General features: G+C 40.7%; 1 protein-coding gene and 1 long non-coding RNA gene across 6 annotated transcripts in view; one reads left to right on the top strand and one right to left on the bottom strand.

The window, feature by feature from the left end:
* Nucleotides 1-21,984, top strand: part of CDYL (chromodomain Y like) — a 237,069-nt gene that overhangs the window by 11,205 nt on the left and 203,880 nt on the right. For all 5 annotated transcript variants that reach the window (XM_027040213.2, XM_027040214.2, XM_027040217.2 and 2 more), the window contains one exon: nt 12,431-12,520. In XM_027040213.2, the coding sequence (XP_026896014.1) occupies nt 12,431-12,520 (90 nt within the window). The remainder of the gene's footprint in view (nt 1-12,430; nt 12,521-21,984) is intronic.
* On the bottom strand, nt 6,654-10,476 carry LOC106984879 (uncharacterized). The gene is made up of 3 exons (XR_001431794.3): nt 10,099-10,476; nt 9,688-9,925; nt 6,654-7,112 (listed from the first exon to the last, which is right to left on the bottom strand). It is a non-coding gene; the product is annotated as an uncharacterized LOC106984879 (long non-coding RNA).

The following is a 21,984-nucleotide window of genomic DNA, read 5'->3' on the forward strand; positions in this document are numbered from 1 at the left end:
TCTGATCCAGTAGGGCAGAATTCTTAGAGGGACCCCTTTTTATTTAAAACTAGTAATCATACTGGTACCTGTTCCGAAATTGTTCAACAGAAGCATTCTGGTTATTCTACAGTTATCATTCCATAGCTGTTCTGACAACTCCTTCTCTCTTGCATTCTCCTTTCCTCCTCTCTTGAATTCTCCTTCCATTTTCTGAATCTTCTTCTATCTGGCCTTTCTAAATTAATTTTTTTGTAGCTAGAGTTTCCCCTTTACTGCAATGGTTACTTTCATGTCTCTTATTGCTTTCTTTAATAACTTTTAATGACCTAAGAAATAGTTGGCTGGGTTCCATTTTCTACTTCCTCCAAGTCAAATGATAGCACATCCTATACCCTGTGTTTATAAATATCAGAGAAGGCAGCATTAATTTGTTCTGCCTTATCTTTACTAAGGCATGCCTGGATTTTTGACAGGATGAAATTGAACGAGAAAGTGGTTTTCTACATGGCTAAGAAATAACAAGCAAGCCCAGATGTCATGAGAGCTAGCAACCTGCAGAAGTCATCTGTCCATCCTGTCATTGATTTACTGTACATGGTTTTGGGTGCCTCCCATCAGAAAAGCATGGAACTAGGGGCCTCAGGGTAGACAGCCAGGAGTAAGACAAAAACACTGCCTCAAGGAGCTTTTGTTCTGCAAGGGGAATAAGACAAGTGCTCAAATCAATACGATACAGGTTGCAGGAGATAGGTGCCCCAACAGAGGCTACAAAGAACTATGGAAGGTCAAATGAGGGAGAGATTACATCCCATAAGAAAAGACCTGGTGGAGATCTAAGTCAGTTTGGGGAATGTTGAGTTTGAAATCAGTGGGGCATTCAGATGTAAGCATTAGCAGGCAGTGAGGACATGGGACAGAAACCAGGAAGAGAGAGGTGGGTGAGAAGTAGGGTCCAAAGTCATGTTTGAAAGAGTGTGTTCTCAGCTGTTTGACTCCTGTTTCGACTACTAGGATACTTTTACTGCTACAGCTCCCAGAGCCCACGTGCAGCTGGGGGTTTTAATTTCCTAGCAAAGAGACTTCCTGCCACAGCTGAGGCACCCAGGACCTACAGTTAGGGACTTCTGCTTAGGCAAAGTTGTATTTCAGTTCTTAAAATGAAAAGTTTTTTGTTTGTTTTTGTTGTTTTTCTGATTTTTAAGATAATACGTGTACAATTTTTTTATTTTAAAAGTATAAAACAAATTTTAAAAAATCATTCATATTTCATATTCATATAACCTACTATTCAGAAAAAATATTTTATAGTGCTAAGCTTTTCTATGTAATTAATGCAATTAATGCAAATTTATATCTATATATTCTTTTTTTAACTCAAGTATTTTTTTAAAAACAATTGGATGATGTTAGACATATTTTTTGGTATTTTTTCTCTTTAAATAATACACCATGGCCTTACATGAAATACACATCTACATCAACATTTTGGATTCCTGCAGAGAATCCCAACTCCTTACTGATAAGCACTCAAATTATTTTCACTTTGAAACTGCTTTTAGGGGCACCTGGGTGGCTCTGTCAGTTGGGCATCCGAATTCTGCTCAGGTCATGATCTCACGGCTCCTAAGTTCCAAGCCCGGCATTGGGCTCTGTGCTGACAGCTCAGAGCCTGGAGCCTGCTTCAGGTTCTGTGTCTCCTGCTCTCCACTCCTCCCCTATTCATACTTTGTCTCTCTCTGTCTCAAAAATAAACAAACATTAAAAAAAATTTTTTAACTGCTTTTAAATGATACTGTGATAAACCTTTGTGCATGTATTTTGTTGGGTTTTCCTTAATATAAACATTTTTTAAGTTTATTTATTTTGAGAGAGAGAGAGTGCGAGCAGGGAAGGGAGAGAGAGAGAATCCTAAGCAGGCTCCACACCAACAGCACAGAGCCCAATGGGGGAGCTCAAACTCATGAACCATGAGATCATGACCCAAGCCAAAACCAAGGGCCGGACACTTAACAGACAGAGCCACCCAGGCACCCCTCTTAATATAAACGTTTTTAAAGTGGAATTCAGGGTCAAAAGATATGTGTTATGCTAAGCGAAATAAGTCAGTCAGAGAAAGACAAATATATGATTTCACTCATAGGTGGAATTTAAGAAACAAAACAGATGAACATAGGGAAAGGGAAGCAAAAATAAGATAAAAAACGGACAGAGAGGCAAATCATAAGAGGCTCTTAAATACAGATAACAAACTGAGGGTTGCTGGAGGGGTGTTGGCTGGGGGATGGGCTAAATTGGTAATGGGCATTAAGCAGGGCACTTGTTGGGATGGGCACTGGGAATTATATATAGGTGATGAATCACTAAGTTCTACTCCTGAAACCAATACTACACTATATGTTAACTAACCTGAATTTAAATTTTTTAAAAAAGGAGAAAAAAAGATATGTTTAACTGTATTAATACATATTGTCCTTGGACAAAATGTAACATCAAACAGTTTAAACTTTGACTGAATCTTGCCCCCCCTTTAAGTACTCCTCCCACGTCAGGTGGCCTCCCTCCCCATCCATACACCTATCTTGACCCCATTCTTACAAGACCTGAGCAGACTGTTACTTAATTGCTTTAAACAATAAGATATTCACTTTTTACGGCTTTTAATGACTCATTTTCATGAACATGAAAATAACGTCTGGAGCCAAAGAAATGAAGCTATAATGAAGACAACAAAGGCAGAAGAACTATTATGGGCTGACCCTTGACTGATAAACCTCAAAACACACCGTTATTAGCCAGGATGAGGCATTTTAAGTTATGATCAGATAATCTGCCCACTTGCAATGTGAGATTTTCTTGATCTGTTTTTGTCAGCACAATTTCTTCACTGGAATGGTCACCCAAAAACTTCCATTCTGACAATCTTTTGTCATTTCCCCCAGCACATTTCCTATTGCCATTACGGAGAAAGAAAGTGGTCTCTGCCACCAAAGAAAATTCACATTTGGACCACATGCTCCTATCTGTGTTGAACAGGGGCACAGGTTCTTTGACCTCTGTGTTCATTTCTGCAGTCCATTTGGATGGCAACAGCAACCCAGGAGTGTGACCCAATAATTATTACTAAGTCCATTAAACTGAAATTCTACTACATTCTCAGCCATGAGCAACACATAATAATCCTGCAAGGCACATCTGTGGACAAGCCACGGAGGCCATGGAAAATTTACTGTGGGACTCTAGGATCTTATTTCATGTTCTCACATTTCTCTGAAGAAAAAAAATGTTACTTATGAACATAGAGTTAAACTCTTACAAATTGCACAAGGTTACAAAAGAAAAGAGGAATCCAATCTTGAAAACTCGGTCTAAAAATAGCTATGAATACACAGAATGTAATTTTTTATAATTTTTTTTTCAACGTTTATTTATTTTTGGGACAGAGAGAGACAGAGCATGAACGGGGGAGGGACAGAGAGAGAGGGAGACACAGAATCGGAAACAGGCTCCAGGCTCCGAGCCATCAGCCCAGAGCCTGACGCGGGGCTCGAACTCACGGACCTCGAGATCGTGACCTGGATGAAGTCGGACGCTTAACCGACTGCGCCACCCAGGCGCCCCCAGAATGTAATTTTTTAAAACTTAACCCAAATGAGTGACTACTGTTTTTTTTTTCTTTCCATCTGTGTGATGTTTCAAGTGATACCCTCCTTTTATGAAGTCTGATTTTCTATTATCCTCTTACACATAGTAGGCGCTCAATAAATGTTTATTGCAATGAGGTAAATTTAATACACTTAGATCAATATCTTTCACACATTCCTTATAGTAAGTTTATAGTCAGAAAACAATGTTGACAACAGCCATTTCAGAGACAATACCAAAGGGAGCTCTCCAAACACACCTGAGGTAAATTACTAAATTCTAATTTAAACCACAGCCAATATTACCAATTTGTTTTAAATGACTTGTCCAGCTCTTAGAAGAGAACAATGATTTGGGGAACAGAAGTAGATCAAGAAGATTGAGAGTGAGTGGCAGGAGTAAAGGGATACATATTTGCAATTCTGGCTTCCTACAGTGAATAGTCAAAAGCTCTCCTACCAGAAAATAATATCTTGAATTGAAAAGCATTCAGATCATGGTGGATTTCTAACTCTATTGAATTTCCTCCTCCCAGGCAGCCTATTTACAAAAGCAGTATGATCACTGTTAATATTGTCATTTAATAAACACATTTCTGATGGGAAAAAAATATATAACCCAACTATATCCCGACATGTAAATAAAGATTTCTTCTTAAAATATTAGCTTTGTTTGAGGTTGTTGCTTTTCTTTTCAAACTGATCTCTTAGGAATTAAAATATACCAACAAATGGAATTAGTTACACAAAGCAATAAAATACATTCTTCCTAATATGCAAATATCTTCCTACGTTCTCAGGATAACAGCACACTGGAAGGACAGGGATACTGAGAATTGTCATTTAAAATGCCCGAAAGTGTTTTTTAAATCAGAAACCATATTCAAGCAGCTCTTTTTCACTGTGATGTACTTTGCCCCTCTATTCATTCAAAACTTCTTAGTAAGCACTTATACATCATCACCCTGATGTCTCACTAGTTCCTTGGGTGACTTCCTCTGAAGAGTAAACAGATTTGAACAGGCAAAAAAAATAACACATCCTCTGCTCACATTACACTGATGTGCCTTACAAGAATCATTTCAGACACAAATTTTCTCATTAGTGGGGAATACTCTATTTAGTAAAACAACTTTAACTTAAATATCATCATAGAAATCTTTTCAAAGATAAGATAATGCTTTTCTAAACCAATTACAAATTTTAAAAATGTATTGCTACAGTGACCAATTCATCTGGTTTGCCCAGAACTGTCCCAATTTCAAAACTAAAATTCCTGCATCCTGGGAGCTCCCTTCAGACCCAAACAAACAGGGACAACTGGTCACCCTACAATAAGCAATATTTGAATGCAAATATCAGAAGGGTCAAGCCATTCTTTTTCATTGAATTTAAAAGCCTCTGTATGTATGTATAAAGCACTGTGCTGAAAAGCAGTCGGTCAGGGTTCAGGCAAGAGTTGGGTGGCATGGCCAAACTAATTTAAGGAGACTTTCATAAAGAGGTTATTGACGGAGGTACGGGAAGAGTTAGGGAATCCAACAAGATGTTGGGCAGGATCCTGGGCTAGCAACAGTAGGGAGACACTAGCACCTGAAGAGGTAGATTATCAGAACCTGAAGAAGGCAACTGTTCAGTGAGAGATGTCCTCCTGAATTCACCACAACCCAGGGGGGAGGGAGCCTAGACCTCTGTGTCCTTCCACTCTCCAGATTTGCAAAGATGCCTCCCCTTGGTTGTATCCAACTAGAAGGCAGAGGAAGGAAGCCTGTTGATAAAGTTCTCATCTGTCAGCATCCCAAGCCATGGAGCAGAGCAAAGACTGGGTCTGCAGGGGCCCAAACAGAGTTAAGCCTGGCTTCTGCTTTTAGCAATTTAAAATATAGGAGAAATCTTAAAGCATTATTTCAGATGCACACCTACCATCTCCCTGTACCATTTGCTAGCACCAAAAAACTGAGTGTTGAGATATAACTAGCCCTTGGGGAAGTAAATAGAAATTGAGTTTAGGGGTGCCTGGGTGCTCAGTTGGTTAAGTGTCCAACTTCAGCTCAGGTCATGATCTCATGGTCCATGAGTTCGAGCCCCGCGTCAGGCTCTATGCTGACAGCTCAGAGCCTGGAGCCTGCTTCAGATTCTGTGTTTCCCTCTCTCTCTGACCCTCCCCTGCACATGCTCTCTCTCTCTCAAAAATGAATAAATGTTTAAAAAATTAAAAAAAAAAAAAAGAAAGAAATCAAGTTTAGTTCTTTATGCCTTTTGGCATGGTCTATCTTTAGTTAACTTAAAATGAATGAACCCTGAGAGTTCAAGAGATATTTGTAGAAATATTAAAGTATCTACCTCTGCTACTTTCATGATTGAGTCAGAGTTTGAATTGTACATCTATTCCTTCCCTTAATAACTCCAACAAAATAATTTGAGGATATCTGCAAGGTGGCACTAAGTTACCTTGTTGGATTTACTCTGTGGTATTCTGCCAATATTTTTACTCTGAAGCAACCTTCTCTTATCAAAAGCAAGAGTCTCCATGCTTTTCCAAAGTTTGTCCATTCTCATCAAAACTGGGAACAAATGGGCAGATTACCCAGTAATGCAAGTAACTGTATTATACACTGTCGGCTGCATCAGATTTTCTAAGTGACAACTTAGATTTACAGAAGAAACATTACAGGAAATCGCTACCAATGTGATCCCCAAAATGCTTCCTTTCGTATTATCCCCTCCACCACCATTCATTCAATGTTTAGAGGTGAAAACACCAATAAATGTATCATAAAGTTAGCTTTCATTCTGATAGCATTCAAACTGCTGAAATTCCCCCACACAATTACAGCATCATGGCAGCTAATGTCTCACAGAAAGACCACAGGTTGTCATGCAAAAAGTGCCTGTTATCTTTAAAGTGATTGTGAATAGGTTACTGAGTCTCCATTCCTTCCTTTGTAAAATGAGGGAAATAATGGATAACTCATTGATTGTTATAAGGATTAAGTAGTAATATAATTTCAAAAAAATACCTGACAGGAAGTAGGCCCAAAATTAATGTCCACACTCATACTCTCTGCCTTACCCTAGTATATATTATATATACATTTAGATACATAGTTTTGGTAACTTTATATTTTAGTAACTAAAGAAAGTGTGCCATAGAATCTGCAAACATATCTGCTCATCTCTGCTCCTTGACATTGAGTAGCCATCGGCAAATACAGCGGATGAGTTCAGACAAGTATGGCATTCCATTGAACAAAGGGTTTTCAGAGAAGTATGAGTTTTCTTTGTTTTAACCCACTTGAGGTAATCCAAATCGGTAAGTAATGAAGTGTAGCCAAGCAACATGCATACAGGAGAGGCAGAAGGGTAGAAATCTTACCTATTTATTGAGAAGAAAATTTAAGGGGTCTTCTCAGACACAAAAAGAACTTCATGTCCATATGTGAGGTAGATGGGCAATATACATCCCTTCAGACACTCTGGGCTCACCTGCTGTGGGGGGGCATGAACCAACACCGAACAATGGGGAAAATGATCAAGTCATCCCTCTGACCAAATATCTTCTTTTTTTTCCCCAAAGCGTGGTGTTTTCTTTTCTCCTTGTCTCTCTCCATTCCATCCATCCCCCCACCCCCACCAAAAGAAATTAAAATTTTGAAGTACCTCCATTTGATATTTAACATAAGCCCTGAGTGCTCACGGATTCTCTTTCTTACATTTTCACTGACAAACTGCTTCCAGCTGCCCTTTCGGGTGGGACGCCACCACAATAAAATGCACTGTTTGCTGAGGATTTCAGCTGCCACCTGGGGGCTCAGCGTCCTCAATGAAGGCTATTTAAGCAATGCTGGTGGTGAAATGGTGACAAATGGTATGTTGACTTTTTTTCTGGTGTTTGTGGTTTAGGACTAGTTGGTTTCAGTCTTGCTGGCTCTTGCTTCCGTGTTACCAATCTTTTCCACATTTAAAGTCTGTTACTGCCTCTCCTTCAGGGTTATGGCAGCAAGCTTTGTGCTGTTGACAGAAGCCATTTGTTGAGTGGAAGGTTCGTATTTTAGAATACTGGCAAGGACTGATTTTACAGTTAGTCCATGGTTCTGAATTTACGTTTACTTTTTTAAGGGTTTTCTTTTTCACCTAGCTGAAAAGTGTTTCTTCATTAGGTTGTTATCACTCCATTCACATGAAATGGCCTTGACTGCTACTTCTTTTATCTCTAGTCACACACGGTAAAATTAGGCTTGAGCCCACATGATTAGCCAGAGACTGGTCCACATGTGAGTCACATTTGCTCTCTAAACATCTTGGTGGCTTCACTGGTAAGATGGACTTTGTCTCAAGCTCAACCCCTTATATGTCACCTTTCTTATCTCTGGAGTCCCTTCCTTAGCCTTGGTGGCAGTTCTCAAAGATGATCATCTTTGTATCTTTGCCTCGGCTTCCTCCTGCTCAGTTCCTTCTCCTTACACTGCCTTCCTCCTTCATCCCTCGCAGTTCTAGAACACATGCAGTTATTTCTGCTTCAAGGTCCTGAGCTGACTGTTGGCTAAACTAAAACACGGCTGAACCCAAAGTCCTGAGAAAGGACAGTTTCCACTCTACTCCTGAAGAGGAGTCTTGGACTCTTGCTTCTAGAGGGAAAGAAAGTACATTTCATTGAGGGCTCATCAGGAATCCCAGCATGCCCTTGGGCAGAAGGCATTGGCTGCTGTAATAGCTTTCTGCTTCCAACTGTAAAGAGATCCAAGAGCAATTTACCTTCAAAGAGATGCCATGGGTTCAAGACCCTTTCCGTGAACTTCCTACTTTGTGCACTCCAATACAACAAGGTCAGGTGGCCATTTGAAGTGGAAAAAATGATTTTTCTCCAATCCAAAGCATGCTTGGAGTACAACTAGAGGCAACCTAAACTACTTGCATAGTTCCACATTATTCCACTAATTTAGTACAAACCCATATGTACACAGGCTTGGACCTGGTCTCACTTCTATTTCTCAAGCCCAGTCCCCACCTTCCCAGAGCTCTTCCGTCCTCCTAGGTCCCGATCTCCCTCTAAGTATCACCTTCCCAGAGCTCTTGCTTCCTCCTAGGTCCCAATCTCTCTGTAAGTATCAAGCCAATTGAAAATCAACTTTATTTAAAATCTATTGCATACCTCCTCAGTCTAGGAGGATAGTCATCCATGCAGAGTCATAAATTACAACACAGAGTGATCAGAACAATCAAAGTGGGACAAAATCCCTCTTCTCCAAACACATGAACCCCACCTCTATAGCATCCTTGTTTCTGCCCCTGGAATCTCTCCAAACCAGACTCTCCCTCCTGCTGGCACACAGAGCCTAGATCAAACATCCAAAGAGGCCCTGCTACCTTTTCCTGCTCAGTCCTCCTTCAAGCCTGTGTGAATCTACTTTCTCTGAAACTTCATTTTGCATGGGTGCACTCATGCATGCTCACACTCATACTTTTACACACTCACACCACACACACACACACACACACACACCCTGCAGAATCAACAAGTCATGCTGAGAATACAGAACTCATATCCATATTTCCAGATTATTCTCAGACCTTTTGTATATCCATAGCCCAGACAGACGAAGTTACTCAGTCTGTTCACTGTTTTGATGGAGGGAATATCTGTCAAACCAAGACATAGACCTAATGAGTCCTGTTACATCAACATGCAGAAGACTTGGTACTTCAGGAATTATGAATCCATCATTGAAAAAGGTGAATGACCCCATCATCTTTTGACTATTAGGATCAAAAGGTAAAGATTCTAATATAGGTAACCTGAAACATCCAAAAATCCAAAAGCTTTTCTGGTCTGAAAGCATCAGCCAATATTCTTCCAGAAAATATATTTTCCTGGTGATGTTTGGATTGAGATGTTATTAGAATAAGTGTCTACACCACGGGTAGTCTGCAAACTATTCAAGGTAAGGTCTGGGTGGCACAATGAAACTAGTGTGAGAGTAAAAGTATCTGCTGAAGGTAAACTATAGAATTGATAATGGAGACTTAATTCTGTGTTTTTCCAAACACAGATAATATAACTTACATGTTCCCAAGTGAGGGAAAGAAATTCTTTGGGAGACAAAGTTGAATGGCTTCGGTACTTGGCTCAGCAAGTCAGTTTTAAAGTTGTATTCATGAGCTACACTGGATTGGACTCCAGGGGCCAGGAGTAAAGTCAGTGAAACATCGATTGTATTCCCTATAAGTATTCTCCTCCAATAGGCAGTTGAAGAAACCAATGCACATCCACAGTGTGTCTGTCCTCAGATAGAAGAGAAGAGCTACAAAAAAAAAATTATAAAATATAATATACAGTGTATGAAATATATAAAAAACGTAATATACAATATATAAATATAAAATATAGAGTATAGATAGCATAGTGTGTTGTAAATATATGTATACACAGATTGTACTATATTAATCACAGACTCCCTAACCTTAAGGAGCTTACCATCTAGGCAGATGTGCAAATCCAACCCCTTGTCAACAACAAATTGCCCAGAGAGAGAGGAAAGGATATCACCTGAGCCAGAGGACTCTGGGAAGGAAGGCTCCACAGAGGCCTTTGGATCCGATGTGGAAGAATGAAGAAAAAAAAAAAAAATCAATGAAGACAGAACGCAAGGAGAGTTAGTCTAGTCACAGGGCACGGTAAGAGCAAAGGACTGGGAAATGCACGCTCTACAAGATACAAGAAAAGTGTGCCCTGTGATCGGGCTCCGTGTGCATGCGATGTCATTGGAGAGGTCACTGGAGTTGAGCCCAGAAAGAAATCCGACGCCAGGCCACGCAGGACGTTTAATGCCGCGCTAAGAAGTTTCGTTGTTATCCCGAAGACGGTGAAGCCACCACCTGTTTTTCTGGAGGAGCCTGATATGATTCAATCTGTGCTCTAGGAAGACACGTGGTGGCCGTGCTGTGGAAGGGTGGGAATGGAGAGGAGCTAAAAACGGGGAGGCCCCTTAAGGAAACGGGCCTCCGGTAAAATCCGGGGAATTTAAGCACACACATAGGTCCTTCTAGCACTCTCTGTGCAGGCCTGCCCCTCCTCCACAGAAGCCTCCCCTGGAACATTCTCAAGCCCCCACCCAGCCTGTGTTCCTCCGGGGGCACTTTTTTGAGAGAGAGACAGAACACGAGTGGGGGAGGGGCAGAGACAGGGAGATACAGAATCCCAGGGAGGCTCCAGGCTCCGAGCTGTCCGCAGAGCCTGAAGTGGGGCTCGAACTCACGAACGGTGAAATCCTGACCTGAGCTGAAGTCGGACACTTCCCCGACTGAGCCACCCAGGCGCCCCTGATGCATGCTTAGCATTGCACATGCTAGGCCGGCTGTCACGTGACTCCAGCGTTTGCTCCTATGTTTGGAACATCGCACTTCTGGTAGCACAATCTGTGCGCATCTCGTTCAAAGCCACTAAACACTTTTGGCTGATAGAAGTCTTACAGTTAACAAAGCCCCACGGTTTTTACACGAAATGCTGCTAAATCATGAATCTCCCACCCTCTCTTCATTTTTATGAGTAGTTAAGATAGAAGCCCCACCTATAGTAGTAAAGGCTGCTAATGTAGTAGATTACTTAAATAACCAGCATGCCTTTTAAAGGGGGCTGTTATGATCTAATTCAAGTGATAACAATCCAGGGTCTGTGCCTGGCCTCAGTCTAACGCATATCCTTTGTGAGCAGAAAGGGGTTTAAAAAAAAAAAATTTTTTTTTAACGTTTATTCATTTTTGAGGGATACAGAGAGACAGAGCATGAGTGGGGGAGGGGCAGAGAGAGAGGGAGACACAGAATCTGAAGCAGGCTCCAGGCTCCGAGCTGTCCGCACAGAGCCTAACGTGGGGCTGGAATTCACGAACCGTGAGATCATGACCTGAGCCAAAGTCGGACACTTAACCCACTGAGCCAGCCAGGAGCCCCAGAAGGGGGCTTTTTGACCCTGACCCCCTACCTCCCATCCACCTCCCATCCTTGCATTCTTAATCCACAAACTATTCCTTGGAGTAAGGAATCAAAAATCAGTATACGTAAAAAAATTCAAGGTATTGGTAATGTGTGGAGGGGAAGGAGAGAGGTGGTAATATTTATTTTGGGTGTCAAATACAAGGGGATCGTTTTACTTTATACCCTTTTGTATGTATGGAGTACTACACGATAAAAAATTTTAGTATATAATAATTTTAAAGGTATACGTGGGGTTGGTTTAAAGTGGGAAGAAAATTCTCTATGATCCTTCTGTTTTGCATTTTTTTTTAAGAAAAAGAGGTAATGGAGAAAAATGAGGAGAGAAGGCATTAAATAAGCACAATGAAAGGAAGAGAAAAAGATTTAAGATAGAGAAAGTAAGTGAAAGTAAGGAAAAAGATTCAAGCTGGGAAGACAGACAGCAATGGTGAGTTTGGAAGGAAGACTTATTTGCCTGGTGGGCACAGAATGAGGCAGGAGACCAGACAGATGAATATGGCGACTACCCACAACACTGAGAAGAGATGGGGTTGGAAGAGATGGGAAGGTGCCTCAGATCCTTCAAAAGCTCTCAGCAGATCCACCCCACCTTCTGGCCATCAGCCTCAGCCATTTGAGGTAGTCAAACCACTCCACCCCCAACCCCCGCCTTATTGTCCAGACCTTATTGTCCTGCCCGTAGGCAGGAAGCACTGACACCAAGGTCCTGCCAGTGTGTCCACCAGACGCTCCCTCACAGCTCTGGCTCAGATTCTCCTTACACATTAGGTATCTGCCCCGTGACTCAGCCTGCTGTCCTTCCTTCCCTCCCCCAGGGCCTGAGCAGCAGCCTGCCAAACCATAATCAACAGGAGCCCTGCAAGCCTCAGGAGCAATGGCGACATCTTTCCAGTGAAACCTGCCGGGTAGGTGTGCGGACTATCAAGGACTTGGTTGGTCACAATGGGACTCCAAACTTCAGGGTAAAAGTCACACTGCCCTCTCCCCCCATCCCCACCCCCCCCCCCCGCATGGCAAAATTCCACTTGAATTAAAGAGTTACATGTTTTTAAAAAGTGAAACCATAAAAATATATGTAACTCAGATAAGTAAAGTAAAAAAAAAAAAAAAAAGTGAGTTGTGTAAAAAAAAGAACAAATGGATATGCAAGCACATGAGACCAGTACAATGGACAGTCTGAACTGTGTGGGGTATGCCATGAAATAGCTTCTTTTTTTTTTTTTTTTCTTCAACCTCTGCCTTCAAATCTTCCTTTCTCGACTCCTTGGGCTGAACACACAGCTCTTTAGTCATTCAGCTTCAAAAGCAGTCTCATTCTGGTCACTAAGATTCTATTGCATATATTAAAGTCCAGGCTAAGTCAAAGATTAATTTCATATCCATTCACATCCAAAGGCTTTTCCCCTCCATCCATCCAAGGCTGGACTTGTGGCCCAAGGGTCCATCTGGAAAGGAGGAATAAGGTTCTCCTTTTGCACGGTTCTTCCTTTCTCTCCCTCTCCCTGCTGCTTCTAACCCCTCTGAGGGTGGGTGGGGGTGAGGGGATGGAGGACAAGAAGAATAGGGCAAAAGCACTTTCACTGGACTCTTGCAGCCTCATCTGTCTTGGTGGTTGTGCTCTTGTGCCTGGAGGGGCCCACCCATGGGTGGTACTATTGTCTGACCCAGAAGATGCTCTCCAGGTAATCTCCACTCACAGCCTCACCCCCAGGCAACCATCCCAGCAATGCCCATCACAGCCTGAGGGTTGGGGAGAGGAGCCACCTTGAATGGGGTACCAGCAAGATAGCACAACTCAATTTCTACTAGTGACAACTTGGAAGCTTCTCATTTGGCTGTGAGGGACCAATGGGAGAAGCATCCCAAACCACAAACCCTCTATCCAGATCTTTCTCATGAATAGATTCTCTTGGTAGTCTTATGTCAAAAGACTTATGGACCTCTTCTTAGAATGTTTATAAAATAAAATATGCAATATTACAAAGGAAACTAATATTATAAAGGAAAAAAACATTTTTTAAAATTTGTACTCTAATATGTATGCTGCTTCATGTAACAATCCTCGCAGTGATTTCTAAGTGGTGCTGAGTGTAAATGATATTTTGAGGTATCTGCAACAACTGTGTGTAACATGAAAACACCTGTGGCTTCTACTGGTGACAAAGTTACATGTGTTGCTGATACTACTATGGTTTGTTGTCTACATTCGTAATGGAAGGAAATGCTAAATTTCAGCCAGAAGATAGTAAAAATAAGGACGGACTTATTCTTCCCACTCATGATCATGAACCCCCTGAATTCCATCCACAAATCCCTGAGGACTCCAGATCAAGAAATGCTACTCCAGCGAATGCTCCTCCCACAACCTTCCTGCCTCTGCATATATAGGTCAGAAAAGGTTAGGGAGGTGGCTGCAGGGCCGGTTTGGTGGTCTCTTGGTGAGATTTGTAGCTCCCTTAAGATTAGAGAAAATTAAATCCAATAGTCATCAGCTTGGGGACACACAACTCTGAATCGGTGTGAAAAAGTCCACTAAATGACTTGTTGCTGCAAATGTACTTTCTGCTCTACATTGATGAAAATACTCTGGAATTGGTGTCCAAGAAGCTGTTAAGAGTAAATACCTTGGGGGAGTGGAGGTGGAGGTTGGGGTAAACGGAAGGGAATTACTTTTCATATTAAACCATATAATGAAAAACGACTTTAAAGAAAACTTTAAAATTTTTCCAAAGGAAACTGTATGTTATTTTAAACTGATCTAAGGCTCATAAGGAGTTTCTAAGCATAAAAGCAATAGAAAAATGATGGGGATGATTGACAGATTTGATTATACCAAAGATAAGTCAAAACATACTGATATCACAAACTAAAAGAATAATAACAAACTTGATGAAATATTTGCAATAAAAATTACAGAAAAGGAGCTAATAGTCTTATATTATGAAACAATCTTATAAATCAATGGGGGAAAACAGTAACATGCTACAAACGGCTGTTCTAGACTTTTCTTTCTGCTTTGATTCTATCATATCTACCTACAGAGAACAACTGACCAGAAAAGAAAGAGAATCCTAAACATACAGATGAATTTCCAAGATTCAGTGGTGGCTGAGGCCACTCCCACTTTTCTTTTAATTCCCAGTTCAGTCCAATCCACTGGTGTTTCAAACTGGTTAAGGCTTGGAGGACCCAGGGCCAAAGTGGACCTGAGCCTCTACACTAGAAGGAAAATAAGTGAATTTAGTCATCTCCCATCTAGGGTATATTTAGAGTTAAGTGGTACCCTTACAATAAGGATGCAAGAAAATTTCTTGAAAGATAAAACGTCATGTTTATTTGTACCTGGCCTTCTGGTAGAGCATCATGCCATGTGTACAACAGAATGGCCTTTGGAGACCAAATAAACTTGGATTCAAGTCCTGGTTCTGCTGCCTTTTACTGTCTATAAAACTTGAACAAGTCACTTATCTAGATCTTTGTTTTCTCATCTGTAAAGTGGGAATGATGCCTCCTCATAGGGTTGTTGTAAGGTTAAGAGATGGTATATGAGATCTACCTCATACCATACACACAAAAAGACTTCAAAGAAATAAATGTTTAACTAAAACATGAAAACATTATGAAATACAGGATAATTTCTTTATGACCTTGGAATAGGAAATGATTTCTTAAGCAAGGTCCAAAAAAAGGCAAATGATAAAAATATATATACATGAATTAAACTACGCTAAGGTTTAAAACTTCAACGCAATGAAAGATATCTTTTAAAAACTAAAGACAAACAAAAACCTGGAAGAAGATATTTGTAACATATAAAATAAACAAAGCATTGGTATGGAACATACTAAAATTCTTTTAAACAAACATTTTAATGAAAACCCAATAGAAAAATGAGCAAAAGACATGAACGGTAACCCACGGAACAAACCACTATAGCCAACAAATATAGGAAAAGATGTGCAATTTCACCAAAAGCATGATAATGCAAAGAAATTCAGAGTGAGATACTTCACTCCCATAAAATTAGAAAAATTTTTTAACTGTGATGAAACAGTCACTGGAGAGGATTGTGGGGAGTCAGGGGTTTTCATGCACTGCTAGTAGGAATGTAAATTGATTCAATCACTTTGGAGAACAATTTGGCATTAGCCAGTAAAGTTAAAAATAATCCCAGCCTCTGGATCCAACAATTCTACTTCTGAAGAAACCCCTGCACGTGTTGGACATGTGCACAAAGAGGCATAGAAAGATGTTTACTGTAGTCTTATTTTATAATAGAGATTTACTAGAACCAACTCAAATGTCCATCTGTAGAAGGGTGGCTAAATAAATTGCACTACATTCATACAATGGAATACTATATACAAGTGAAAATAAATAACCAGGTTTATGTGTAGCAACATGGGGGAATCACAAAAAATATAACTTTGAGTGCAAAAATACACTATGATATGCGTGATATGCATTTATGTAAATATTCTTAAATACCCAAAGCAACACCAAATATTGTTTAGAGATGCATATCTCCATAGTAAAAGTATAAAAATATGGCCTGGATACAAACCAAATTTCTGAGGGGAAGGAAATTGGGTAGGAAATGTAGAAAAACTGTTATTGTACCTTCCTGTACTTTTTTTAAAAATTGAAGTATAATTGACATATAATATTACAGTAGTTTGATGTTTGCATATATAGCAAAATGATCACCACAACTAAGCCTGGTTAGTGTCCTTTGCCACATATAGTTACAAAAAAAAATTTTTGTGTGTGATGAGAACTTTTGAGATCCACTCTCTTAGCAACATTCAAATATGCAAGGCAGTATTATTAACTATAGTCACCCTGCTGTATATTACATCTTCATGACTTATTTATTTTATAACTGAAAGGTTGTACCTTTTGGCCCCCTTTACTCACTTTGCCCATGGCCCGCCCCCCTCTCTGGCAACCACCAACCTCTTCTCTGTATCTATGTGCTCAAGGTTTTGTTTTGTTTTGTTTTGCTGTACTTTCCTATGCTTTAAAAAAAAAACTTTTCCCAAAATAAGTAGTAAATATGAAGTACTGAGGAGAGTGTGTGACCTTTATGAGGTGCTTGTTAAATTATAGCTATTTTCGAAATTTTCTATCAAGTATAGGTAACTAAAATAAGCTTCAGTCCTGTGTCCCAATTCCAGGAAACTGGTAGCTCTTCACCCAGCACACCAGCGAATAGCAGGCCCTGTACATTGTAAAACAACATGAAATTAGTGTTGAGCCTCGTGTTAATCCAATGGCTCTCCACTGGAGGCGATTTTGACCCCTAAGGGACACTTGTCGATGTCTGGAGACATTTTGGTTATCACAACTGGAATGGGGGGTGTGCAACTAGAACGTAGAAGACTGAGACCAGGGTTGCTGCTGAGCATCCTACAATGCATAGGAGAGCCCCCTACATCAGAGAATTATCTGGTACAAAATGTTAATAGTGTCAGAGTTGAGAAACCCTATGTAAGCCCATAGAAAGTAGAATAAACATTCATTGAACTGAGTTTTAATATATTAAGTTTGACTACTTTTCTGACGTGTTTTTTTTTTTTCTAAATTATCAGACCTGTGGAACCACGCCTTCTTTCTAATACTGGATACTAAGACTAGATCAGAGAGCATGGGTGATAGAGATACTCCCACCCAGACCGTAACCTTTAGTTTTTTTCTCTGTCCCCACAGTAGGCAAGATGCCATTTGCCACAGGGAATGTACTCTCTATAATCATTTTAATTGGGCAAAACATTATGGAATTTTTTCCCAACTCTGAAACTGTATCAGTCTTGCATCCTAATTAAGTCCAACACTGGCTGCTTCCAAGCTAAAACAACAGAGGCGTTTCTTTTCAACGTCTCAGCAAATAGTTCAGCTGATCAGTGGACGAGACCTCAAATCCACAACACTAAATGAACTACTTTATATTCTTAAAGTTCAGTTGGCCAAATCACACAGAGAGAGTATATCAATCATGATCTGATTCAGCTTCATAGCTGAAAATCCCAAAATACAGTCGCTTAAATAAGATGGAACTTTATTCTTTCTCATTTAAAAGATCTAGAAGTAAGACAATTCAGGGCTAATTTGCTAGCTCCATGATATCATCGTGCTTCTTTGAGCTCTCCAAGGCCCTCATTCTCATAGTCCAAGATGCCCACGGAAGTTCCAACTACAACATCCACATTGGAATCAGCAGGATGGAGGAGAAGGGGAATGAGCATGGCCTTCCATTTTAAGGACACTTCCAAGGGCTCCTTGCAACCCAACTACTCTTTATCTCATTGGTCAGAACTTAAATACTTGACCCTAACTAAATGATAAGGGAAGCAGAGATATAAAGATTTCTAGCTGGGCAACAATGTGCCTAGTTAAAAATCAGAATTCTTTTATTAAAGGAAAAGAGAAGAATGGATTCTGGAAGGAAGCTAGCAGTTTGGCTTCCCAAATAATCATGCATACTCTTCTTCCCCAACATAGACACATGTGTCTCACTCTGCAAAAGAGATGATTCCAAAGTCTCATCCAGGTATTGCATTTCACCCCAAATCCAGAATCTCTGGGTGATGTCATCTCCATCACAACCAGATGTGGCTCCTCCTGGCCTGGTAATTCACAAACCAAAAAATAAGTTATCTGCATTTACATGAGCAGTACATGCCTTGGTTGGCCCCTCTGGTAGCTGCTGCCTTGGCTGAACTCCCTTGTCTATTGTCCACCATGACCTCTGGCTTTGCCCTCTGGGAGATTCTCCCTTGTCCATTTTCCTCCATGGCTATATTTGAGCCATGGGCATTAGAAGATGTGATGTTCTTTGGAGCTGCAGGGTTTCCACAACTACTCTCTCTTGTGCAGGTGCTGGGACCCAGGGATTCTTTTAAGAATTGAATAATTAGAAGGTTTTGCAAGCCAAGCTAGAGATTTCTGTCCAAATGTAGAAAGCTTCCAACCTATTTGCTTCCAGTCAGTTCCAAGTGTGAGTTACCACAGCCTAAAACTGTGTCTGGAAACTCTATGCCTGAAAACTCTGATCTTTTATTTATAGCTCTTTATGCTCTGCCAGTCCCATCCTTCTCAAATTGAAGTTGACTGTTCCTCAGACCTTTTGAAGCAAAGAAAGAAAAAGTTGAGTGGGATGGCAATACCCTTCATCTGTCTTTATGGCTGGACTTGTTTCCATTGTCTAGCAGTGAATACTGAGGGAAGACGCTTGAAAGGGGTTTGGGCCCACGTTCTTATCTCCTGCCAAGGCTGGATGAACATGCAGTCGCGTCTTACTACTGCTTCAGTCTGGGCAGAAAAAGTAATTGGATTTTTCACCCCGGCAAGACTCGCAGTTATAGGGCTCATAATCAATTTAGATCACAGGCAGAGACAATCCCGTAGCGAAACTGTATTCCCTTCCATTTCTGTTCACAGGTAGGCTAGCTCCAGCCCAAGTTCATATCTTGATTGTAGTAGTTGGTTAAAAGCCACAAAAAGCAACCAATACAAACAGAAAGTTTACATTCCCTACCTTTTCCCCTAGCTACACATTCAGTTTGTGTGCTTTCTTTACATGATTCAGCAGGTGACAGTTGGATCAAACATTTTGCTACAGCACAACAAGAGTCACTAGCTTTCCAACCAACAATATCTTTTATCGTTGCTCAATACCTGAACTTCTCCACTAAGCCAGTGATACTATTGGATTTTATTGCTTCTATCACCCAACTCCCAGGTGCCAAATCTCATATTGATAAGGATGATCTTTAGCTGTAGCAAATATTAAGATGCAAAAACAAAAGTGGTTTAAATCTGGAACAAGATGTTACACCCAAAGATATGACTAGTCATATGTAGAATGTGATAAGAAATATGTATGTTTTATTAATCATAACAGGTCCTAGTAATAACATAAACCTGAGAGTTTATAACTTATATAAAACTCCTTTTCCTGTATATAATCCGTAACACTTTTCTCAAGTTGGCACAGGATTTCAGATGATGTTTCTCATAAGGAGAACTCCAAAGATCTCATGATTATGTAGACTAATTCCTGACTCAGGGCAGCAGAAATGGGCCATGGAATCATGCGTCAGATGGGAATTGGAAGGAAGATATGGAGAGGAAAGGAAAGAAGTGACTGGGGCTGTTCAGTTCAGATCTGACTATAAATTGCTAAATTGTAAGAGAAAAAAAGAAAGAGAGATACATATTGAAATAAATCAGAGAGTCTTTCAGAGACCTGCTGCCACTAGTTATTATAATAACCAACATTTTTTGACACTGTATAATAAATGGCAATGTGTTAAGTTTTTTGTACACCTTGGGTAATCCTCAAAAACATATGATACTCCTGCGATCACCACCTTATAGATAAGGAAACTGAGACATGGGTTAAATAATCTACCCAAAGTCATAGCAAATGACAGAGCCAAGACTTGAACTCAGTCTCTCAGAGACCAAAGGTAATCTTTTGACCACTATGGTATATTGCTTATGATGGAGTTTGAGGTTTTGGGGTTTTTTTTCTCAAAGGAATGACTTATAACCATGTTAACTTTTCAGTACTAGATGGTCATTCATCACCTGTATAATCAATCTGGATTCATCTAGAGGAGAGTCACTCCAGGTCCAGATTATTAATTGATATTTTAAAACCATATATTATGGTCTTTTAAAAAAATTTTTAATGTTTATTTTATTTTTGAGAGAGAAAGAGAGCACAGGCAGGGGAGGGGCAGAGAGAGAAGGGTACACAGGATTTAAAGCTGGCTCTATGCTGACAGCAGACTACAACCCACAAGATCATGACCTGAGCTGAAGTCGGGTGCTTAGCCTACTGAGTCACCCAGGGGCCCCATATATTATGGTCTTAATGAGCAGAAATGGGGGAGGGAAAAAGTTAAGAAAATGAATAAATAGAACAAGTATGATGTGAACACCTTTCATACTACTCTCAAAAATCCCTTTTCTTTTAAAAAAAATTTTTTAAGTTTATTTATTTATTTTGAGAGAGAAAGAGAGAGCACAAGTGGGATAGGGGCAGAGAGAGAGAGGGAGAGAGAGAATCTCAAGCAGGCTCCAAGCTATCAGCTCAGACTTGAACGTGGGCTCAAATTCATGAACTGTGAGATCATGACCTGAGCCAAAATCAAGAGTTAGATGCTTAACCAACTGAGCCACCCAGGTGCCCCTAAACCTCTTTTCTTCCTTTGCCCCTTTTTCATCAAATATTGAGTGTACCCTCTGTGCCAGCTCTTGCACTTAGGACCGGAAATGTCAACAGGCTCAAGGCCCCACTCTACTCACAGAACAGGGTGTTAAGTGCTGGGAGGAGTGAGGTCAGGTGCTATGTAAGCTCATAAGAGGCATGTCATGCCCAGTCTTGGGGGCAATGGAGGGGAGAAAAGACTTCTTTTAGGAGAAGATGCCCAAGCAGAGACCTAGAAGGATAAACAGACATTAGCCAAGCACTGGCAGGCAGGAAGGTCACCCCAGCCAAGGAGACAACATGTGCAAAATCCCAGAAGCAAGAGAAAGCTACATTCAGGGCACTGTTAGGTATAGCTGGCATTTGGAGGCCATGAGTAGGGTGTGAGAAGAATCATCCTGAGGCTGGGTTCAAATCCTGAAGGTCTTGGTGCTCCACACTAACCCGTTTGGATTTCATCCTGTGGATAATGGAATGTTGAACGCAAGAGGGACACATCTGATTTGTGCTTTAGAGAGTTCACTCTAGCTTCAGGGTAGAGGATGGTTTGAAACATGACAATAAGTGGAGAAATCAGTGAGTAATCTATGAAGTTGATGTAGTGTTGAGATGGTGATGGCTGGGACTCAGGGATAACAACAAGAATGGGCAGCAGTAGACAGGCTGAAGCATCGCTGTGGACACCTGCTCACAACTGAGTGACAAGAAGTCAGCTCAACACCTGGTTCAGCTTGGAAAATTGGGTGGGTGAGTGACATTAGATGAAGGAAGAAGAGGAGTAGGTCTGGGGACAGGTTGATATCAAATAGAAGTCCTAGGAATCGTGGGTTCACCAGAAAGACCTGGCCTGGGAAAGGTGTATGGTTGTGCACATGCTAGTAATTAGAGCCAGGGAAAGGATGAGCTTACCCAGAGAGTACAGTTGACCTCCTTCCCTACACAGATATCTTAGGCCCTCCTAAGTCATACTGCACTCACAGTGGCCAGGTCTTCCCACTGCAGTGCCCCCCCACATCCAGTCTACTCTCTGGGGTCTTACCCCACTCTAGGTTAGTTGCCCTGATCCTTGTCCTATATTAGATTCTTTGTCTCAGGATCTCTCTCCTAGCTGCTCTACTAAGTGATGACATGCTAAAAACTCATAGGAAATAA

This window comes from Acinonyx jubatus, chromosome B2 (assembly GCF_027475565.1).
Source record: "Acinonyx jubatus isolate Ajub_Pintada_27869175 chromosome B2, VMU_Ajub_asm_v1.0, whole genome shotgun sequence".
Lineage (NCBI taxonomy): Eukaryota > Metazoa > Chordata > Mammalia > Carnivora > Felidae > Acinonyx > Acinonyx jubatus.